This window comes from Kogia breviceps, chromosome 11, assembly GCF_026419965.1.
Source record: "Kogia breviceps isolate mKogBre1 chromosome 11, mKogBre1 haplotype 1, whole genome shotgun sequence".
In the NCBI taxonomy this organism is placed as follows: Eukaryota; Metazoa; Chordata; class Mammalia; order Artiodactyla; family Physeteridae; genus Kogia; species Kogia breviceps.
In genome coordinates this window covers 78,986,658-79,010,646 of record NC_081320.1, presented here as the reverse complement: position 1 = coordinate 79,010,646, position 23,989 = coordinate 78,986,658, and the positions used below count along the sequence as shown (strand labels likewise).

The window sequence follows — 23,989 nt, the reverse complement described above, 5'->3', positions numbered from 1 at the left end:
GACATTAGTGGATAACTTAGCCAGAAGGACCACACCATCCCATAATAAGTATAAATCAACCTGAAATATAATCAACCTGGACTTCCCTTGGTGCCTGTGAATGATGATAGCCAAGATGCAGGCTGATTCTCTATTCAATTCTCAATGCAATTTCCCCCCATGAATTCAACTTGGCATGCTTGTGACAGCAGTGTGCAGGTGTGTGGGCCGACTGGGTAGCAGAGATCCAATAGAGCATAGTCTACATGTTTACATTTATGGGTCCATTTGTCTGACAGCTTTATGTGGGTGTGATGAACGGTCCCTCGACCTCGCATAGGGGAGAACCTCTGGGGAAGCCACTCCCCAGCCCAGTTACATAAAAATGGTGATGCTGGGGCTTCCCTGGTGGCACAGTGGTTGAGAGTCCGCCTGCCGATGCAGAGGACACAGGTTCGTGCCCCGGTCCAGGAAGATCCCACATGCCGCAGAGCAGCTGGGCCCCTGAGCCATGGCCACTGAGCCTGCGTGTCCGGAGCCTGTGCTCCGCAACGGGAGAGGCCACAGCAGTGAGAGGCCCGCATACCACAAAAAAAAAAAAAAAAAATGGTGATGCTGACGCTGGTGATGGTGAAGATGAGAATGGTGAAGTTACCAGTGGGGGGGGGGGTCAGAGAAAACCCCAGAGTGAAATTCCAGCAAGCTGGCTGCCATTCCCTGTAGGCCTCCTCGGATGGCCTTGAGGATCTCCTCAAGGAGCCAGAGGTGGTCAGAGCTGGAGAGAACGTTAGATATCGCCCAGCCGGCTCATCTCGCACGCAGGGAAGCTGAGGCCCAGAGATGTAACGTGATGGGCTGACAGTCCCACAGGTGGTTACGAGGGGCTCTGTGGCTTCACCTTGGGTCTCAGTCCAGCTCTCTTGCCATGCTAGCACGTTGCTTTCTAGGAGCCTGCTCAAGCTGTGAGCTGCCCTGTGTCACTTGCCACTCCGATGGCTGTCCTGCTCTCTCTGTGCTGAGTATGTCGCTATGGAAGGACTGCTTGGGATCAGGTGTCCTTGGGGGTCTGTGCTTGGGTATATGGGCTCAGAAGTTCTAACCATTGTCCCTCCACCTGCATCCCACCTTCACACTCAAATATGGGAGCGATTGAGGGTAGATACACGTTGAAGGTCCCTATATCTTAGAAGCTTATTCCATAAACTGAATATCTGAGGTCAAGGAAGAAACCCCAGCTTTTATTAGTCTCTTTCTAAGCAGCCCAAACAGAGGATGTGTTTTAGACAGAAAGGGCAGATGATTCAACTCCAGACTCCAGTGTCTCCACTTCTGGCCCATAGCAGGTGCTCAGTAAATCCGTGCAGCTTGAATGATCAGGGAGGACAGCCAGCGTCAGACACAGAGTGCTTTTCTCCTCAGCGTATCACCTCGTTCATTCAACAAACACTTGTACCTTCACATATGCCTGGCACCCAGCGGATGCCCAGTCATGTTTGATGCACAAATGAATAAGTGCAATGGATACAGTGCTCCATCGTGAACTCAGAATGAAGGGTACTCAGAACTCTTCTCCTTTGCAAGTCCCTGAACCGGCGATGGCCACTGCTCCCTAAGACGGCATGAATCGACCCCGTGGAGAAGGTCTTACCTCTGGCTTCTGGAGGTGCATCCCTTTGCCATCTTGGGTCAAGTTTTGGAAGACGTCTGTGAAAATGCAATAGAAAGGAACACAGCTGATGCGTGTGTATGTGTTGGAAACAAGAGGGACTAGCTCCTCCCATACGTCCCCTCACTCGGGAGGCCAATTTCGGCCTCTGTGCGATCACACACGCCACGCTTGTTCTAAACGAGCCGCTTCACACCTTTGCCCTGGAGCAGACAGGGCATAAGTTAGTTCGGGTGGATGCAGCTAGGTTTCACAGGCACAGAGCCAGCGTTCCCCAGAGCTCCCTGCACTGGCAGCAGCTCTCTCTCGTGCTTGAACTGGGGACAGGTGGGCAATCCATGAGGAGAGCAGAGGAAGCCCAGGCCCTCCCTCCTTCCCCCCCGCTCACTCTCCATGTTCTCCACACGCAGCATCAAGAGGACAAAGCTAAGTCCATCTGGAGGTCAGGGCCGCCGTAGCGGATAAGCATCAGCTGGCAGACGTCATCACTGAGCACGATTCCTGCATTGAACAGGGGTTCCCACCGTGGGTACCGGAAACCTCATATCCAGCTCCCCTCCCACCTGAGGCCCCTTAAATTGTCCCTCCACTTTCGGCACCTGAATCCTTACAGCCTAAGATCTTCTTTTACACGGTTCATTGTGAATTGTTCAATTTTTTAGCCTATTAATTTTATTGTCTCTCCATTCTCCATCCCTGTCCCCTAGGCAACCAGCATGAGGATCTTTTCACCACGTGGGTTACCGGCCTTGAAGGCAGGAGGCAGTCTGCTTAGTGGTCAAGGGCATCTGCCTTGGAGTCTGGGAGGCCTGGATTTAAGCCCCAGGCAAGTTGACTTCGCTGAGCTTCAATTTCTTCCTCTGTGAAGTGGGGATTATAACAGGGTGTTGGCAAAGATTAAATGCGAGTATACATGTGCCAACCCTCAATAAATGTTAGCTGTGATCATAGTGATAATAATCAATGGTTTCGTCATTCACGGATCCTGGTCTTTGGGCCTCTGAACTCGGGGAGTAACTCTGCTCATTAGAAGACTGCAGGACGCCACACACCCTGCCCCGCACCACTCACCCCCGCCGCCCCATCCCCTGCCTGGTGTGCGCCCTGCAGCATCACCTCCCCACCCGCCTCCGGACCTACCTGTGTCCCTCATGGCAGCCCGCAGCTGGGCCCAGTTCAGGCATCCTGAGCGGTTAGTGTCTTGCTTGTGGAAAGCCTCCCGCGAAGAGCCCACACCAAAGGCTAAGGAAGCCAGGCGTTTCCAAGCCCCACCTGAGAGCCCCTCACACCCCGGTGTCGAGGCTGCAGGACTGCTGAGTGTGAGGCTCCACCAGTAGGCCCGGCTGCCTAGGCAAGAATAGGGCAGGGGGGTCCCTGCCAGGAACCCACCTCCTCCCCCAGTTCTCCTTAAGGCTTGTGAGAGGGGGTGGTCTTTCCGTTGCGGGGGATGGAGAGTCTTGGTATAGGTAAACGTGCCTAAGCGGAGCGTGCCGTCCAAATTTTGAAGGGCTTCTAACCTTAGGACTCAGGAGACGGGAGGAGAGTTGTGAGTAATGATTGGAAAAGTAAGAGGGAGCCAATCTATGAAGGACTCTAAACGCCACGCTAAGGAGTGTGAACTCGACTGAGGGCCTTGGGGAGTCTCAAAAAGTTTTTAGTAAGGAAGCAATGTGATCAGCTGTCGCTTTAAAAATTCAGAAGACTATTGCAACAGGCTCTCTGAGTTTGGGAGAGAAAGGAGGAAAAACACTAAAAGGACATTAGGGAAGATTGGATGAGTGGTTGGGTAGAAAGGGCTGAAAGGGAGAGAGGTACCTTATAGTTTTGCACAATTGCCATTTCTGCTCTGTCCCGTGGGAGGCGTGGTGAACACTTGTTCTTACCGGATAGAGTATCAGCTGCTTCCCTGAATTCCTGGATACTCGGTGCCGGATGCATTAAGCTGATAGCAGGGTTAAGGTCAAAGCCGCCAGGGGAGTTTTGTCCACACCTCTGGAGGCAGTAATGGGCCCTCCACACAGCAATGTGCAATTTGGGACACCCCATTCAATGTTAGCTAGCCCTAGCTGGCCTCCCTTGACTGACCAGTCCAGCCCAGGGCTCCCTGGCCCTTACTAGGAAAGGACAGAATGAGCTAGAACACAACAGCACTGGAAGGAGAGGATGGTCTGATGATGGTGATGAGGACAGTTACCGTTTAGTGAAGCAGGCTATTCTGACATGGCCAATCCGATGCGATTTAAATAAAAAATAGTAACTCTTTTTTTCATTGTTGTCAAAACCAACTCATGGGAGGAGTCAGGCACAGGGTGGCTAAGGATGCCTCTTATATTTCGTCATTTTAGGAACAGTTCAAAGCTGAATGGTTAGCCCTGTAGACCACGTCCAAGTACCCCCGCATCAGAGAGACGGGCTCAAAAACACCATGACACACCACCTCTCTTTGAGTCCTGATGGTGGGCCTAGCACTGAGCTATACACTTGACCTATGGAACTTCGTTTTCACCTAGTAGGTGGGGGAGGTACTAACTCCTCCCTGTTATGGATGAGGAAATGAGGGCTCAGAGAGCACGATCGTGTCCAAGTTCATACAGCTGGTGACAAGGCTAGGACCTGCCCCAATGCCTTGCATACCTGACCACCATCCCACACCGCCCGCAGCCTCTGCAAAGTTTCTGCCGACATTCTTTATATTTGCAACCCCTCTCACAGTATCCATTCTACGTGCCCCTCTGTGGTGTGGGTAATTAAACTCCGAATAACTTAAGGCGGAGGGTTTGCTAGAAAAATGACAGTGTTGAGAACGAGGAAAGCTGATTTCGCGGCATGTCATGGAACTCCCCAAGCTCTGGTTTCCTGATCCTGATCTGTAGATGGGGGCAGCTGCTGCCCCGTCACCAAATGGAAAACTCAGGACCCTGAGGCTCTTATAAAAGCTTCCTGTAACCTGGAGAATTGTTACTAACCGCCACCCTGCAGCTGCCTCCTCCTCACTATCAGGAAGTAAGCTTATTGTTATTAATAACAATATTGATCACTTTTCGATGACAGTTCTGTCCTAAGCACTTTACGTGGGTTATCTAATTTGTATTCACATACCAATCTTACAGAATAGGTTTTGTTTTTTGGGTCTTTTTTTTTTTTTGTATTTTGGCTGCGATTTTTGGGGTCTTCTTTGCTGCTCATGGGCTTTCTCTAGTTGCAGTGAGTGGGGGCTACTCTTCATTGTGGTGCAAGGGCTTCTCATTGCGGTGGCTTCTGTTGCTGCGGAGCATGGGCTCTAGGCGCGCGGGCTCAGTAGTTGTGGAGCAAGGGCTTAGTTGCTCCGTGGCATGTGGGATCTTCCCAGACCAGGGATCGAACCTGTGTCCCCTGCATTGGCAGGTGGATTCTTAACCACTGCGCCACCAGGGAAGCCCCAGAATAGGTTTTAATACCATCTCTGTTCTGCACGTGAGGACCTGGGGCACAGTGAGGATAAGTGACTAGTCGGAGATCACAGACCTAGTAAGTGCTAGGGTTGGGATTCAACCCCAGGCCTCCTGGCTCCAGGGCAAAGCCCTCAAACAGCAGAATGCATCCTCCCACAAACCCAAAAAGATACATCCACTAGGGCCAGGATCCCCTGGCAGGCCTCGAGGCTGAAGAGAGGCTGTTCGCTCCTCAGACCTGTGAAGGAACAGAAAGAGTCTGCATGGGGGTGGCCCCGGGACTGCATGGCCCTTTTCTGAACAGGAAGAGGCAGTGCTGTCTAGGCCGGCCATAGGGTCCAATGACCACTATTTACGTTGGGGCAGGAAGAATGAGAACAGTGGAGACGGAGAGAGAAGGCTTAGAGGGGATTTCTACATCCAAGTAACACAGTAAACCCTGCAGAGAACATTCTGGTTTTGCTTCACAGTAGGTCAGATGAACATGGCCCCATGTATCAGAGGGCTGGGGTGGGGGCAGACAGGACAATAGAGTCACAGGGTCCCCGGTCTGAAAGGGCACCTTTTTCAAGCTCCCACCCAGACTGGGAGACAATCTCAGATGTCCTGACAGATGGCCTGTGAGTTCTGGGAGCTCACTTTTTCACATGGATCCATAGCTCCAAGTCAGGAGAAATTTCTCATGTTAATTCCAAAGGAAGCTCCTGTAAAACTCACTCACTAGTCCTAGTTCTACCTCCAGAAAAGCATAAGCAGGTATTTGTCCCCTCTTCGACTCCTCTCCTCCATTCTAAACATCTAAACATTTCTCCATCGGTTCCCCAGATGATATGGTTTCTAAATCCTCACCTCCCTCTTCTACGCACTAGGCTTTGCCAGTGTCTCCCTAAAATGTGGTACCAAGACTGGAATGCACGCCTGCAGCTGCAGGTGGGTTAAGCAGAGCACAGTGGGTCTATGACTTCCAAAATTTTCAGTCCGCATTTCCCAAGTTAGGTTCCAAGGGAGATGTTTTGCAGAGAAAGGGTTTTGAGTTCAAATACATTTGAAATATTCTGTATCTATGACCCTTGCCTCCATCGCCATGTACCTTAGCACGTGATCGGTGTACAGGAGCCAATGTTGAAAATTTTTTTAATGCAGAATTTCCTAAGCACCATTGACCATAGAATCTAACACATTTTACTTCATGGAACACTTACTAAAACCTCTTGGTTTCTAACATTTCTTGGAACACAATTTCAAAAACACACACTAAATGCTTCCATTAAATACCGCCTGGATTTGGATTAGCTTATTTAGCAGCAACTTGAAACTATTAGCACATGTTAAGCTCAAGGTCAACTAAATTAACCAGATAGCTTTCAAATTAACTGCCACAAAGATGAGGTCTCTTCTGTTAGGAACTTGTGCAACTGATTTTTTTAAATATTATAAAATGGCAGTTTTTAATTATCACCCTGACTGCATTTCATCTTTTTGGCTTGGGCACAGCTTGTGGTGAACATTCTGAATTTCAATTCTGTTGGCTATTATATTAATTATTCCTCCCAGTTCTGTGCCATCTGCAGATCTCATAAGCCTGCATGCCATGTCTTCTTCCAAGCTACTGATAAAAGTTGAGCAAGTGTAAGGGGATCAAGTGCAGAATACAGAGACTCTCAACTAAATACCTAAAATGTATAGGCTCTGACTCATAACAGAATTATCTCTCTGGTTCATATTTATATAACTCTTGGGATGATGATAAAACTTGTGAATCATATTGCAACTTTCCAACCCACATTTCATCATTTATTATGGAAGACTTTACCAACTATTTTGCCAAAAGCTATAGCAGCTCTCTGATCTATCAACCAGAAGCCCTCTCATAGGAATAAATGAAAGCAACGTGTCCATCCATTCTTTCGAAAATCATTTTGCGTACTTGTGATTAGCGCCTTAAAAATGTAAATGTGCAGAAGCCATCTCTTTTACAATTTGTTTTTTGAGGAGGTGTAGGGAGGGGCCGCATCTCATATTGTATAATTTCTAGAGTCTCCCTTTCTGGCTCTTTTATGATACCTGAGTCTGGCTTTGAGAAACCATCTGGAAATTATACAGTTTCTGAGTGTGTTTGGGTTTGAAATCTTGGCTTCATGTAAAGGAGAAGCAATCACATATTTCAGGTAGCAAATACCCTTTAACTGTATGGTTTACTTTTTTCAAAATCATGTTTTTCTCACTCAAAATATACACATAAAATACTTTTATATGGGCTTTAAGCTTTCCTGATGATTTATCCCAAGCTTCATACAAAGGCATCAGACCGCCCATCTGCAGTTCTCCTACGTGATGTGCTCCTTTCTATCAGATTTTTGTGGGTTAATCAATTTAAATATGAGCTCATGAGAGAGCTCCCTGGTAAGCTAGTTGATACTTAATATTTATTTGCCGGGTTGAGAAAATGAATGCCATTCTTCCACATGGACTTTATATTCCAAGAAATAAATATTCAGCTATTCTTCTCAAACTAGCAAACTAGCAAAAATCTTCATTTTCACTGCCATCTATCTTTACACACTCAACTAAGCAAAAAAAAAAAAAAAAGAACAATTTTCTAAGTTGCATAAATTCCTCTACCTCTTTGTCAGACCACACGACCCACCCTGGTATAAGACACAGCTCCTGGGGGGACCAGTGGGCATTCACATGTCCCACCAGGAGAAAGAGAAATAGACCCAGAGTTCAAAAAAGTTGTGTCCCCTGAGTCCTACAGGGTGACTCTGAAATACTCACCTGACCAGGGCATGTGGTTCAGGATCTTCTGCCGTTGGACTGCATTTATTTCTGGATGCTGGGGTAGAAGCAGAGTGGTAGGAGAAAATCATCATCACTAAAGGCTCGTTAGATGCAGAGGGCCCACAGCCAAAGGGGGCTGGGAAAGGCCTCTCCCACATCTGCACAGGGTGGCACCTATGCCATTTCTGGGCAGAATAAGTGATGCCATTTTCCCGCACATAAGGAACATGACGAGACATATAATTAAGTCTGGAATTTCATAAGAACTTCTACAACAGTTTAACTGGGTGCCAAGTTCAGAGCACCCCAGCAGCGCAGGGCTCTTAAGAGGTAGACTAATAGCAGTGATTCTCAAACTGGGTTCTATAGAGATGCTTTGAAAGTTCAGCTATTGGGTCTCAGTTGTATTATTAATAAACGATCCTTAGCCAAGGGTTCAGATTTCCATTTTAGAGTTCAGAAAAGCAAACCTTTACATGAACACTTAACTTTAGAACATATTAATGCCATATAAGTACCATAAATTTGAACTTATTAAATGGCTATAAGTTATCTGTTCATATTTATCTGTTTTATATATGTTAGGTTTCTCTGTGAGATTCCATATGATAAAAAGGACTGCTGCAGGAAATGTCTGGAAACCCCTGGTATGGAAGAAAACTTTTATAAACAGCACACATAAGAGTCTGATGTATCCTCTCTGATGACATTAAGCAAAATGCCAGTGGTGAAGATGAAAGAAGACGGGAGGGCAGGCAACTTGTGAATGAAATCGGGAGTGTTACTAACACAGGGAGTTCACGTTCTTCCAGTTGTAATGACATCACTCAGATGTCAGGCCCAGATTTCTTGCCCTGTTCCTCAATGCATTTCGCGTCCTTCAGGTTAGGGACGGGGTGGCCTCTTGCTGGTACTCAAACCTGGGCCAGCCCAAGGAAAGAACTGGAAGGGACCAGGTGGGTAGCCCTCCTCCTCCCCAATGCCTCTTACCAGTTCCACCGCCCCCAACCCACCCACGGGGTCTTCTCCCTGGGCTTCCCTCCCCCAGAACCCCCCGGGGCTCATCACTGCCATGCTCTACCCACTCCTGCCAACACGGAGTCTCACCTCTGCCATATTCCATTGTCACAGGGATTAAAAATTAAAGTTGGTTTTCTGGTCTTCCCTGGTGGCGCAGTGGTTGAGAGTCCGCTTGCCGATGCAGGGGGCGCGGGTTCGTGCTCCGGTCTGGGAGGGTCCCACGTGCTGCGGAGCGGCTGGACCCGTGAGCCATGGCCACTGAGCCTGTGTATCCGGAGCCTGTGCTCCGCGGCGGGAGAGGGCACGGCAGTGAGAGGCTCGCGTGCCACAAAAAAAAAAAAAAAAGTTGGTTTTCCTACAACAAATCACTATGTAGCTTCCAAGAACGGATATGCATTTTACAGGAGCCTTCCGGAAACAACAGCTCTACTCATTTGTCTAAAACCTTGAGAGCTTTCATAGAAAGTGGCCATTTGGGGACTAGGAAGCCTTAAATCACAATTTATACACAGGGTCAGGCAGATGCAAACCCACCCTCCATGGAATTATAGGCTCCACGGTGTCCCCTGCTCCTTGCTACCTCCCTTGGTTCAACTTACCTTATCAAAGAGTTTGGTGAAGAATTCATCCTGCCCTTCACTTTGGTCTACAGTTTCCTATAGGAACAGACGCACGGAAGGACTTGGTCATTTCCCTGGACGAACGGACTCTCGAGCACACACTAATGTGCTCACGGCTCCCAGGCCTCTGAAATCTGTGAGTCTGACCTTGAGTGCTGGTTTAAATGTTTTACCATGGCACTCACCCACATCCCTGTCTGTCCAGTTGCCGCTGGCTTTGGGGAAGTAGCAAACCGTGAAAGGGGTAGAAGAGAACACCAGGTAGAAGGAATCAGAAGAACATGGAGGTGTGAGTCATGCATCTGGGGCTCTGGGCCTTCAGTGCCAAGGACCTGACCAGAAGGGCGGTTATTTTGGTGCAAAAACAGCAGAACCCGCATACTCCTAGGGCACGATAGATAACATACTATGTGTGCCATAGAGGAGGGCCTGTGGGATCTGCAGACCTCTTCCCCCGACCCCTGAATGTGAGGGGAGAAGCCCCCCCTTCCTGGCTCTGTAAACGGTCCCCATCATGTGGAATTCCACCTGACAACTCCCCTTAGAGAAGACGACACTTGAATTGCGGCCAGTTTCACTGAGGGGGGAGAAAAGACCGAATTACTTCTTGGGGGTCATTTTGGGAACGTTTTGACCACTATTCTCCCACCCCTGGGAACTCACCTTCCCAGTTCCTTAGCCGACGCCCCACTTGCCCTTGAAGCGTGCAGTCTGGCACAGGGCTCAGCACAAGGCTGTACCTCCCCACGTGCCCTGTGTTCTCACCCCACGGCCTTTGCTCAAGCGGAGCCCTCCACCCCGTGTGCCCTTTCCTTGCCCCACCCTCATCTAACTACTCCCACTCATACGTTCAGACTCAGTGGTCTCACAAGGCAGTGAGGCCTGGGACCAAGTTAAACTATCTATGCCCAAAATATGATGGAAAAAGAACTGGGTTCTAAGCACTGAAGGGCTGTCATGTCACAACAATCATAGGCAAAATACAGGCCTACCTCATTTCACTATGCTCCGCGTTAGTGCATTTTTTTACAGATTGAAGGTTTCTGGCAGCCCTGCATTGGGCAAGTCTATGGGCGCCATTTTTCCAACAGCATTGGCTCACTGCCTGTCTCTCTGTCACATTTTGGTAATTCTTGCACTATTTCAAGCGTTTTCCTTATTATATTTGCTACTGTGATCTTTGATCAGTGATGTTACTATTGCAAAAAGATTCTAACTCACTGAAGGCTCAGACAATGGTTAGCATATTTCAGCAGTCAAGTTTTTTTTTGTTTTTTTTTTGGCCGCACAACTCAGCATGCAGGATCTTAGTTCCCCGACCAGGGATCCAACCTGTGCCCCCTGCGGTGGAAGTGCAGAGTCCTAACCTCTGGACAGCCAGGGAATTCCCGAGTATTTTTTAATTAAGGTATGCACATTGTTTTTTTAAGACAATGCTATTGCACACTTAATAGACTACAATACAGTGTAAACATAATTTTTATATGCCCTGGAAAGCCAAAAGAATCCCGTGACTCTCTTTAACGCAGTATTTGCTTTATTGCAGTGGTGTGGAACTAACCTGCCATATCGCCGAGGTAGGCCTGTAATAAGTTTGGCTGGCATGAGTGTATATTGATTTGTCTGAGCCTGATGGTTGATGACAGCCCCTCTCAACTGAACAAACCCTGTGCATCTCTTAGGAATCACCACGTCCTTGAAGCCACCCCTGCTTCCCCCAGGACCATGGAAGGGTGGCTCAGATGCTTCTCCTTGGTGCTATCCAAACACCCTGGGCAGATAAACGCTTGCCCCAGACACATCATAACATAAATAACTGTTCATACGTCCATGTCCTTTCCAGACTTTGAGGTCCTGGAGGGCAGTGGCCAGGCCTGTTCTAGCTTTTTCTTTCTACTTCCAGCAGAGTGTTCATTTGTTAGAAGGAGAGCGGGGAGGAAGAAATGAGGGATGTCTCCGCGCAGACAGCTGCCCTGCTCTCCTGCTCACCCTGTCCCCTGTGTTGGCCACAGAGACCCCCGTCCTCGACCATTTTCCCCTCACCCTGCCCCCTTCCCCTGGTCCGAGTGGACCCCAACCTCCGGGAGAGGCCTGGACCTCACTAAAAGACGCGCTTCCTGGAGAAGACTCTGAGGACAAACTCCGACTCCTGGCGGGCTTCAGATGTGCAGGGCAATATGGCGTACGTCCCAGGCTCCAGCCACAGCTCCCGACTCACCTCCTTCTATCTGAGAAACGTCTCAGGCCAATTCAGGGGAGCATTTTTCCAGAAGAACTTGGGAGGCAGTCTCCTCTGGTCATCATAGCTCTGTGGGTAGAGGACAGAGGGCAGCAGTTGAACTGATCACCCAGGGCTTGTGGCCAGGCCTGGGCCCCTTGGCCGTGAGCCAGGACTAAGGTGGCCTCTGATTTGCCAAATCCCACCTGCCCCAGTGGAGGATGAGATAAAGGGATGGGGAGTGGAGAGAAAACACCAGAACCGTCCAAAGTGGGCACCTTTGCTGGAACCCTACATGAGGTTGAATAAATATGTCGACTGAGTTGACTTTGTGTTAAAAACAATTTCATACACAAAATGAGGTGAGGAATGTCACTGTGTCTGCACTCTCCACTTTACAGTTGAGGGTCTGAAGTTCAGACAAGTTAGGTCATCTGCACAAAGTCACCTAGCGGGTAAGAGTCTCAGCTAGGATTGGAATTCAGGGCAGCTGAGCTCCAATGTCCACATTCTTGATACTTCCTGAAGCTGCCTCCGTGTATGTGCTACAATTTCAAGGTTGATTATGACATGATTATGCTCATAGGTACAGACGGACCACCAGCCATCTCCTTCCGTACAGATCAACTGGATATTCCATGTCAGCTCAGTGAAAGCAGCCTCATAGAGAGGAAAGAGTACTGGCCAAAGCTCAGAAGACCCAAATCAGAGGACTGGTTTGTGTTTTGTTTTATCTCTTATTTTTAGTCTCTCTTTTTCTCTCCCTCCCTCTTTTATATCCGCCTTTTGCCCTATTTTTCTCTCTTGCTTCCTCTTCCCTTGGCTCTCATGCAGGGCTCTGGAGGGAGGGGAGATCCATAAGGGGGATATACACAGTTGCTGATAAAGACACTACCCACCACATAAAGTCATTTCCCAGATCCCACTTAGGGCTGGGGAAACAAAATGTATCTCTTGGGGATGCATGCTTTCTTTATTGAGACAATGAGAACTAGAAAATCAGCCCTTTGCTGTCTTTGCCCTGGCTGCCAGGAATCTCGGACTTAAATTTTATAATCAGCTGTAGTAGCTGTTCTAGGTTTAGTGTTCTTCGTAGAATTAACTGCTTCCCTATCCCTCATCTATTTATAACTTTTTTCTCACCTTTTGAATTCTGTAACTGGTTCATAGTTTTGTTCTGTTTATACTTTTTATTGTAGGTTGACCCAATTCTATTTAGGAATAGGCTTGATATAAATAGCTTTTTAAAAATGAAATAGTAGAATTTAATAGAAATTCATGGCATTTTAGATTTGTCTAGATTTACCAATGTCTATTTTGAGATCTGGCATCATTTATACTATTTCCTAGACTTTTTTTGTTTAATTTTATTTTATTTTTTTATATAGCAGGTTCTAATTAGTTAGCTATTTTATACATATTAGTGTATATATGTCAATTCCAATCTCCCAATTCATCCACCACCACTCCTCGACTAAGTAACTTTTGTCTTTTTTTTTTGCGGTACGCGGGCCTCTCACCGCTGTGGCCTCTCCCGTCGCAGAGCACAGGCTCCGGACGCGCAGGCTCAGCGGCCATGGCTCACGGGCCCAGCCGCTCCGCGGCATGTGGGATCCTCCCGGACCGGGGCACGAACCCGCGTCCCCTGCATCGGCAGGCGGACTCTCAACCACTGCGCCACCAAGGAAGCCCTAACTTTTTCTATTTAAATTAATAGGCAACTTAGGGAGCACTCAGTATTCCCTCGGGAGGAAAACAGAAAACCCAAACCGACCCAAGACACCCAATGCAAAATGGTTTCTTTACAAAAACCCTTTCACTCGATTCAGTCCAATCTGAGAAAATTAAGTTTTTCACTCCTGTTTTCTTTGGGAAACAGAGAATAGCTGCCACCCTTCAGAGGCTGGGATAGCTCAGGCCTTCTTAACTGATCCCTCTAGGCTGCCACTACGGCTGAAACACAGAGCTGTTGCTGTCCTCTGCCTGCGTTTCTGTTTTGTTTTCCCAGCCTTTGTCCCTTGTCCCCTAGTAGGTGGGCTGCATGGGCTCCTCATGTCCCATCTGTTATAGATCTATTTTATTATGGGCTTCATAACTCAGGCAAGATTGTGATTTATGATTCTTCCTATGTTGTGACAGTCTTCAATATTAGCCCTAAGTATTTATGTAGGGATTAAATCGATTCTAAAATTTCTTGGTTCTGCATCAGGCTCAGACCTGTCTATGGAGGTATAAGGACTTTGGGGGGCCCTTGGATAAAAAAAGAACAGCAGATGCTCTTTACTTGCACACACAGAGGCAGCTGGCATTATTGCCAGATCTTCCCGTGGCTCCTTACATAAGGCTGCTGCAGTCTCAGTGAACCCGGGACATCACTCCCTACCAGGGCCAGCCTGGCAAGTGTGCAACTCACCTTGCTCATCTGAAAAAGGAAAAAGAGAGGCCTCATCAGGCAGTGAATCCAGCTCTTTCACAAGCATGAATTCTAATGGAGGCTGGTATACAAGAAGACTCTACCCAGAGGCCACTTCCCCTCCCGTAAGACTTGCTGTTCCAGTCAGTGACATTTTAATCCATCATCAGAAATCCTGGAAAACGGTGAGGCAAGGTAAGCTTGGCTTTTGGGGAGGGGCAAAGGGAACCAGAATTAATTGTACCAACTGTGTGCCAGGCACAGTGATAAGCACTGCTACACGATCTTCTTTTACTCCACCTTTTGCATAAATATCATTGCCCCATTTTACAGATGTAGAAACTGATGTTCAAATGCAAGAAGGTGGCTTGTTCTAGATCACATATTCCCAAGGATTTGCACCCACAGTAGACAGAGAAGGATGTAGGTAGACAGAGATGGATGGTGAAGAGGACAGGAAACAGGAAGAAAGGATAAGACTCCACGAGAGGCCCACCTACCCTGAAGAGGTAGAGGTCAATGGCGAGGTGAGGCTTCTGGTTGCGGTGCCTGTGCCTGGGCTTCTGAAGCAGGGACACCAGCACGCTGCAGGGCATCTGGAACCTCCTGCCCTCCTGGGGCCTCCAGACTGACAGCAGGAACCGTGGGTTCTTCCAAAATGTGTCTGGGGCCGAACATAGACAAGCACCCTACTTGTCAAACCACAGAGAGGAGCACAGACCCAGGGTGCTGCCCCGGGATTCCCACCCAAGGTCCACCCGGACAGAGCTGGGGTCTCTTTCACCACAGCTCTGTTCGCTTCCCTCCCACCTCTTCCACCTCGGGTTCTTCCATGGACACACAGACCCGAGAGTTACTCTCCACTGTAGCTTTTGCCCAGCACACTTCCTGGCTCAGACTTTGTGTCCTGGAGATGTTCACTGCCTGGGTCACCGACTGTTAACTAACGGAAGAGAACGTGCCTGTGGTCCCAGAAGAGCAGCATTTTAATGGGGACCAAGCCTTAGCTTATGTGCAGCTTCAGCCTTTGGGGGGACACTGTGGGGGAGATGAAGCCACAGCCAGGGCCACCCGGGCCCCGCTGAGATCTTACCCCCTTCAAATCTTTCCTACCCAAGAGACGGCCCATTGTGGAGAAAGGGACACAGTCCCCAAACCTCTCCACTTGGAGAATGTATACACGTTCATCTCCTATACCTGATGACCTGGGAATCCATGATTTCGTTTCTCTACCAAACTCTAGGTAAGGAGGGCCTGATACATATGATATAAATACTCTTTCAATCCTGCCTGTTATGGGGTGGTTACTTCAGCATCTCAGTGACCTTATCCTAAAACCACAGAAAGATGTAACCCAACCTTCTACTATGCGCCCGTGGCCTCCTGGTGCCGATTAGGAAAGGGAACCCTCTGGAAAGATACACCCCCAAGAGGTAGGCAGCCTGACTGAGAATTCTACGCCCTGGTGCAAATTAGGACAACGGTGCCCCATCTTCCTGGTTCACATAGCCTGGGGCTAGTGCACGCAGCTTGGCTGGCAAAGCCCCCTCACCTTCAGCCAGGGGCCCTGGGCCCTGGGCAGCGGCTCTCTCTGCAGCCCCCACCTTTGCCTGGAGAAGCTGCCACTTTAGACCCAAGAGCCCCTGTGCCCACCTCCTGACTCAGCAGGCCTGGGCTCAGTTTACAGATGACCAGAAGCATGAAATGTGCTTTAAGGTCCTGCAGTGCCATCCTGTGTAGAGGGCGAAGGAGATGACATCCAGTCATCAGGAGCAGAAGGGAGGCTGCAACTAAGTAACGGGTATCCCAGCCCTCTGCTGGACCCACGGCCCCATCCTCCGCACCCCCACGCAGAGCTGAGCTGTCTTTGGACCCATGAGAGTGAGGCTGGATGGACCAGTGTGAGGGTCCATCTCGGGCAGGTGGTGCTACCAAGAAACCCCACCCCGTGGCTGGAAGCAGCCTCCAACGATGGCTGTGTGAGGGCAATGTTCTTGGGCTGCCGACGGTGGTGATAAAGTGGAATTGGGGCATTCATAGCTAGTCAATTGATTTATACATGTTCAATAAGAATTGCACAATTTAGTTCCTCATCATCAATTGATAAAAATCTTCACCCCTATTGGTTAACGTTATGTCCCAAGGCATGTTGTCTGAACCAGCTCAGTTTACTATCTGTAAACGGAAATAACAGTATTTGCAGGACTCTTGAGTTCAATGACCACTTACTGCAAGAGCGAAAGGGCCACAGCAGTCTGAAAAGGATGGGTACACGGAGAAGAGGGACAGTGTGGGAGTTAATAGTAAGGGTGAAAAGTGGAAGGAACGGGGAACAGGTGGGTCTCATGTCAGACCCCCAGAAGCAGCATCAGCTCAGGGTGTCTGGTGGCCGTTCATAAAAAGGGGTGAGAGGCTTTGGGGTGCGTGGGAGTAGTACTGCTTTGCTCTGGGGGGCACAGGTGCGGTGGCTTATAGTTGGCAAGAAACAGAAGTCGGAGAGGAGGCAGTGGCCACACCCACCCTCCGCTTTGAGCATGCGCTGAGTTCCATGCCAGGGGTCTCTGCTCTCATCACAGAGACTGTGACTGTTTGATTGCCCTGCTAGGCCGTGAGCCCCTAAAGGGTCTTCTTGACCTCTGTATAAGAGATGCCTGGCATACATGATGCACCCTGTAAATGCTTGCTGGATGGATGTCCTAATGTAAGCCAGGGCATGTGCCCCAAGTGTCTGAGTCAAATACCAGAATTCTCCATCATCATCTTTCCTCAGCAGCAGAATCTTCTCCTTGGGGCTCAGTAGCTCCCGCATACTTGAGCTGAAAACAGAAAAGAAATGTTTTCATGGGGAAGGAAGGGATTGAGAGGGACATGCAAGAACTTCTTCGGTAAATGCTCTATAGTGTTGCTATTTACTCTCATCTTCATGCTGCTTGCAGACAGTTACATCTCACATCCTCTGTTATGAAGGCAACGTGTGACATTAGTTCATCACTTACTCTGAGCCAAGGTCTGGGCTCGGCTCTTGACATATTTTATTTCATTTAAGGCTAACAGCAACTTTACAAAGTAGAGATTTTTATGGCCATTTTAGAGACTAGGAAACTGAGGTTAAAAGAGATTAGGGCAGGGACATATACACACTACCAAATGTAAATTAGATAGCTAGTGGGAAGCTGCCGCATAGCACAGGGAGTTCACCTCTGTGCTTTGTGACCACCTAGAGGGGTGGGATAGGGAGGGTGGGAGGGAGGGTGACACAAGAGGGAAGAGATATGGGAACATATGTATAGGTATAACTGATTCACTTTGTTGTAAAGGAGAAACTAACACACTACTGTAAAACAGTTACACTCAAATAAAGATGTTAAATAAATAAATAAATAAATGTGTATTTAAATGTCAAAAAAAAAAAGAGATTAGGTCACTTGTTTGAAGTCATAAAGTTATTAAATGTCAGAACTAGCATTGGAACCTATGTTGCCATTGGTTTCTTTTCCACAGCCCATCATTTTGGACTTCTGTTTCTGGCCACAGAGGAGTAAGGCTTTCATGTACCACTTCCCCACTATAAACAACTAAAAATGGGACAAAATACAAGAAACAACTGTTCTTGGACATTAGACATCAGGCAGCACAGAACTGTGACCCCAAGAGGAGGGAGACAAATAAAGTGAGCCCTAACATTGCCTGGACTCCTGCCTGAAACTAATTCCCTGGACAGTGATGCAGGGAAGTGGCCCCAAAAAGAGCCTAGCAGTCTTGCTGAGTGGAAGAGACAGAGTCTGAAGTTCAGGGAGACAAGACAGCTAGAATTTGCTGGGGAAAGTGCCCAAGAGGAGGGGGCTACTTAAACGAGGACCTCCAGAGAACTTCATACGTGTTCCCTTGAGTCTCTGGCTAAAATAAAATCTGTCCATACATAAAATGAAATCCCACAAGACTGGACGATATACAGAACAATTTCCAGAGCTGACACCAGGCTGGAAATCATTTGAATTCCCACCAGCCAGAGTCAAAAGACCTTACGGTATACATGGGGTCTTTAGTAGAGAACTCAAAGGGTCTACACCTTAGTAGTGGAGTCAAAGTAGGCCCCAACTAAAAGTTTTCCTAGATATATCCTAAAAGAAAACTTCAAAGTATCAAGATAATCCCTAAGCAACTAAATCTACAATGTCCAGTATCTAATAAAAAATTACTATGTATATGAAGAAGCAGAAAATGTGACCCACTATCAAATCAATATCAAAAAAACAAACAACAGGGCTTCCCTGGTGGTGCAGTGGTTGGGAGTCCGCCTGCCGATGCAGGGGACACAGGTTCGTGCCCCAGTCCGGGAGGATCTCACATGCCGTGGAGCGGCTGGGCCCATGAGCCATGGCCGCTGAGCCCACGCGTCCGGAGCCTGTGCTCCGCGCCAGGAGGGGCCACAACAGTGGGAGGCCCGTGTATCACACACACACACAAAAAAAAAAAAACCCAAACAACCCAATCCAAAAATTGGCAGAAGACCTAAATAGACATTTCTCCAAAGAAGATATACAGGTTGCCAACAAACACATGAAAGGATGTTCAGCATCACTAATCATTAGAGAAATGCAAATCAAAACTACAATGAGGTATCACCTCACACCAGTCAGAATGGCCACCATCAAAAAATCTACAAACAATAAATGCTGGAGAGGGTGTGGAGAAGAGGGAACCCTCTTGCACTGTTGGTGGGAATGTAAATTGATACAGCCACTAAGGAGAACAGTATGGAGGCTTCTTAAAAATGTAAAAATAGAGCTACCATACGACCCAGCAATCCCACTACTGGGCATATACCCAGAGAAAACCATAATTCAATAAGAGTCATGTACCACAATGTTCACTGCAGCTCTATTTACAATTGCCGGGACATGGAAGCAACCTAAATGTCCACTGACAGATGAATGGATAAAGAAGATGTGGCCCATATATACAATGGAATATTACTCAGCCATAAAAAGAAACGAAATTGAGTTATTTGTAGTGAGGTGGATGGACCTAGAGTCTGTCATACAGAGTGAAATAAGTCAGAAAGAGAAAAACAAATACCATATGCTAACCCATATATATGGAATCTAAAAAAAAAATGGTTCTGAAGAAATTAGGTGCAGGACAGGAATAAAGACGCAGATGTAGAGAATGGACTTGAGGTTACGCGGAGGGGGAAGGGTAAGCTGGGACGAAGTGAGAGAGTGGCATGGACATATATACACTACCAAACGTAAAATAGATAGCTAGTGGGAAGCAGCCCCATAGCACAGGGAGATCAGCTCGGTGCTCTGTGACCACCTAGAGGGGTGGGATAGAGAGGGTGGGTGGGAGACGCAAGAGGGAGGAGATATGGGGATATACGTATATGTATAGCTGATTCACTCTGTTATAAAGCAGAAACTAACACACCATTGCTTTACAATAAAGATTTTTTTTTTAAAAAAAGAAAGAAAATTTGATCCATGACCACAAGTAAAAACAGACCTAGAAATAAGAGAGATATGATGGAATTAGCAGATAAGGACATTAAAACACCCATTATAAATGTGCTTCATGTTCTCAAGGATGTAAAGGGAACTATGGACATGATGAAGAGAAAAGAGAAAGATATTCTCAAATGGTATCTCTAGTATTAAAAAATATAATATCTAGGGCTTCCCTGGTGGCGCAGTGGTTGAGAATCCACCTGCCGATGCAGGGGATACGGGTTTGTGCCCCGGTCCGGGAAGATCCCACATGCCGCGGAGCGGCTGGGCCCGTGAGCCATGGCCGCTGAGCCTGTGCGTCCGGAGCCTGTGCTCCGCAACGGGAGAGGCCACAACGGTGAGAGGCCCGCGTACCACCAAAATATATATATATATATATATAATATCTAAAATGAAAACTACTCTGGATGAGACTAACAGCAGATTAGACACTATGGAATAAAGCCCATCACTTAATTTAATCCTCATCACACCTCTGGCTCAAAGAAATTAAGAAGTTTGCCTAAGATCACACAGCTACCAACGTTAATTTAACCTGTCATTTTTCTCAAAGGCAAGCACTTGCTTTCCTAAACAAACCACTACCAACAACATTATGATGCTATATTTCTACAACACTTTAAAATTTATATAAATCGGGCTTCCCTGGTGGTGCAGTGGTTAAGAATCTGCCTGCCAATGCAGGGGACGCAGGTTTGAGCCCTGGTGTGGGAAGTTCCCACATGCCCAACTAAGCTGGTGTGCCACTGAGTCTGCACTCTAGAGCCCACATGCCACAACTATGGAAGCCTGCGCGCCTAGAGCCTGTGCTTCGCAACAAGAGAAGCCACTGCAAAGAGAAGCCCAAGCACTGCAATGGAGAGTAGCCTCCACTCACTGCAACTAGAGAAAGCCTAAGAGCACCAACGAAGACCCAACGTAGCAAAAAAAAAAAAAAAAAAAAATTATATAACTCTTTGGATGCCATTTTTCCACATAGACCCAGTTCCTCCGACAATTCTCTTTATTAATGTATAATAAATAGAGTGTCGGGGCCTCCCTGGTGGCGCAGTGGTTGAGAGTCCGCCTGCCGATGCAGGGAGCACGGGTTCGTGACCCGGTCCGGGAGGATCCCGCGTGCCGCGGAGCGGCTGGGCCCGTGAGCCATGGCCGCTGGGCCTGCGCGTCCAGAGCCTGTGCTCCGCAACGGGAGAAGCCACAACAGTGAGAGGCCAGCGTACCGCAAAAAAAAAAAAAAAAATAGAGTGTAGTACATTCTATCAGGAGTAATATTCCACTTATTTTTCTGAGCCTTCATTTTTTCATCTATAAAAATGATTAAGTGATAATGCATAGGTGAAAATGTCAAAAGCACGCATTTGAATTTGTGTGCCAAAGGCAGCCTCCTTTGCAGCCTTTACCTACCCCATCCTCACCCCTCCCAGCCAGTCTCAGAAGTTCACCTGTCACTCCAGTCTCCTCTCCATTCCACTCTCCCCCAGGGGTTCCGCAGCTTGACTAGGTACGCAGGTCCATGTTTGGAGGTCACCTGTATAAAATGAGAACCAGTTCAGGTGGCTGGGCTGAGTGCCAACAGCAAATGTTGCAGATATCTGGGTGAGATTCATGCCTGCAGATGAGACCTTGAAATGAACGATCAAAGGCCCTGGGAGTTGGTAAGAGGAGAAAATGGCTCTGCTGCTCACTAGCTGTGAGACCTACGGCAAGTTACTTAACCTCTCTGTGTCCTTTTCCTGATCTGTAAAATGAAGCCAATAGTCACATCTACTGCAGTGAGTTGAACGGGTACCCTCCTCCAAAGATACGTTGACCTAGAATCTGTCGATGTGATCCTATTTGTAAAAAGGGTCTTTGCAGGTGTAATTAAGTTAAGGATCTTGGGACAAAATCACCCTGGATTAAGGTGGGTCCTAAATCCAATGACAAGTGTCCTTACAAAACAAGAGAAGGGGAAAGACACAGAGGAGAAGGGTGTGTGAAGATGTAGGCAAAGACTGGAGCTATGCTTTCCAAGCTGAGGAATGCTGGGAGCCACCCTAAGCCGGAATAGGCACGAAGGATTCTCCCCTACAGCCATTGGAGTGAGTATGGTATTAAGGACACATTGATTTCTGACTTCTGCCTTTAAAAAGCACTGTGAAAAATAAATTTCTCTCGTGGCAATTTGTTATGGCAGCCTTAGGACACTAATACACCTACTCATAGAACTGGTGTGAGGATTGAGTTAACATTGGTAAAGCAGTTAGGACAGTATTTATCACATATTAAGTGCTAAATTTTGTTAAATACCTTTGCTAAATAAATATAAAATCAGAAACATAAATATTTTTAAATATAAATTTTGTTATCTAAATATGAAAGTAAAAGTTCTTGACACACACAAACATGACTGATGGAGGTCTAAGAAAAAGAAGTCAGGTGCGAATGGAGTTGAAAAAGTCTGAAACAGAGTTAAAGGGCATTGGAGGACTTTGGGGAAGTCACACTCTCTAGAGGATAGCAGAGGTTCCTTAAGATTCAACCTGCTGATTCCTTATCTCTGTGCTTTGCTCCTGTCCTCCCTCCACCAGGAAGGCCCTTCTCCCATCACACAAATCTACCCATCTTTCAGGGGCCAACTCCATGTCACCTCCTCTATAAAGTCTTTTCTGATTTCCCTCCAACCCAACCAGGTAAATGCCTTCTCTCTTACCTCTAAACCCCTAAAGCCTTTCACCATTGCTTTCTTCTTTCAGTTTCTACTTTGCTTCCCTATCCATTTCAAATATGGTTTGCCTCCATACTTGACTGTAAGCTCTTTGTAGGCAGGGTCCCCGTCTGGTTCATCTTTCTCTCAATGTTTAGTAGAGCTCAAAAGATGGATAGCATCAGAAGGAAACTGGAAGATTGCGGCAAAAGGAGCATGTGGGAAAGAAGCAGGAATTTGGAGGGAAAACCCAGATAGAAAAGCTATCAATGGCAGCCTAGAGCGAAGTGAAGCTCAAAGACGGGTTGTGAGGCCCAGCAGGGCTAGATGGCTGATTGGCTGGGACTGTCAAGAGAGGCTGGGATGGTGCAATGGAGGTGGCAAAGGCTGGACCCACCACTTCACCCCAGAGAAGTGGCACGGAGGTCCGGGGAGCCTACTACCTGCTTTGGCAGGCCTACCAGAAAAACTCACCTCCTAGACTGGGCACAGACACCAACGTTCACCAAGATGAGGCAAGGCCCGGGAGAGAAGGGAGAGGTTGAAGGGAGACAGAGGGGCTGGGTTCCACCCACCTTCCTGATCCCTGTATAGGCATGGCCTTGCACCAGCCCGTTCTTCAGCACTCTCTCCTTCTGCAGAGACAGAGAGCTCCTGTCAGCACTCTGCTGTGTACAGCTAACTTGGGAGTTGGGGGGATTTATTGGCTGGAGCCAGGGTTTATGGGGAGGGCGTGGGAGAGACCCATGCTGTGTTTCCTTACAGTTTTCAAAGCTCTTCAGCACCTGCAGTCTCATTTGAGCCTTTCAAGAAGTCAGGGTGCCACTCCGCAGTGATTAGCACCCCACCTTCCCGAGGGCAACACAGACTCAGAGCTGCTAAGTCATGTGAGGTGACACGACGGTCGTTAGCAGAGGCAGGGCTGAACTGAGGGCTTCCTACTCCACTTCCGGGTTCTTGTTTGTTATGAAATTAGACAGTGACAGCTAGCGGTGCTGGTAAATGGCCTTGCATGTGGTTGACACTCAAGAACTGTTAGCTCCCTTCTCTGAACACCCTCTGTATTCTTTGGTGTTCTCGCCTGCCCTGGGGGCTCAGCTCTGCTGTTCTAGTTTGAACATTAGGGCTCCGGGTGCAGGAGTTGGTGGAGTCCAGGGGCCCGCACTAGGTGAGAGCAGCAGCTGGTGATGAAAGGGGATGGAAGCAGGGGAGGAGGCCATCCTGCCAGGGCACAGCCCAGTCTCACCCCTGAGTGGGTCTGACAGCCAGTCAGGGTTCTGCTGTAGGTGGCTCGGGTTAGGAAGTCCCAGAGGTTGCCAGGGGCTTCTGCCAGGTTGATGGTCATTGTCACCCCTCCAGTGAAGTCCACAAGGGCTTCAGATACCTGTCCACGCTGCAAGTCTTCACAGGAGCCAGAGAACCTGCCCAGGGAAGGCATAAGCATGGGATAAGGCATGGGTGTTTATGCTGTAGCCTGGGATGGTCCAAACAAGTCTAGAGAATCCCTCGCTTGGTTATTTCCTGGTCATGTGTCTGCTATTCCTTCCTTCCATCCTAGGGGCAAACAAAGAAAATATGTACTCAGAGTTTCTAATCCTATTAAACAACTCCATCCATTAGGGAAAGGTAAGACTCTTGAAAGCATGTTCCAATAGAGTGACTTCTATA

The 23,989-nt window shown here is 47.9% G+C and overlaps 1 protein-coding gene across 1 annotated transcript in view; it reads right to left on the bottom strand.

The window, feature by feature from the left end:
* The window catches only part of CAPN14 (calpain 14), a 149,413-nt gene that overhangs the window by 31,732 nt on the left and 93,692 nt on the right, over window positions 1–23,989 (bottom strand). The window contains 18 exon segments of the mRNA XM_067006923.1: window positions 1,628–1,683; window positions 2,034–2,072; window positions 2,075–2,146; window positions 2,786–2,887; window positions 3,529–3,569; window positions 3,571–3,587; window positions 5,250–5,314; window positions 7,855–7,912; window positions 9,477–9,533; window positions 10,026–10,074; window positions 11,600–11,837; window positions 14,625–14,817; window positions 15,211–15,237; window positions 15,749–15,860; window positions 16,870–16,944; window positions 21,078–21,163; window positions 22,897–22,953; window positions 23,568–23,742. Of these exon segments, the coding sequence (XP_066863024.1) occupies window positions 1,628–1,683; window positions 2,034–2,072; window positions 2,075–2,146; window positions 2,786–2,887; window positions 3,529–3,569; window positions 3,571–3,587; window positions 5,250–5,314; window positions 7,855–7,912; window positions 9,477–9,533; window positions 10,026–10,074; window positions 11,600–11,837; window positions 14,625–14,817; window positions 15,211–15,237; window positions 15,749–15,860; window positions 16,870–16,944; window positions 21,078–21,163; window positions 22,897–22,953; window positions 23,568–23,742 (1,519 nt within the window).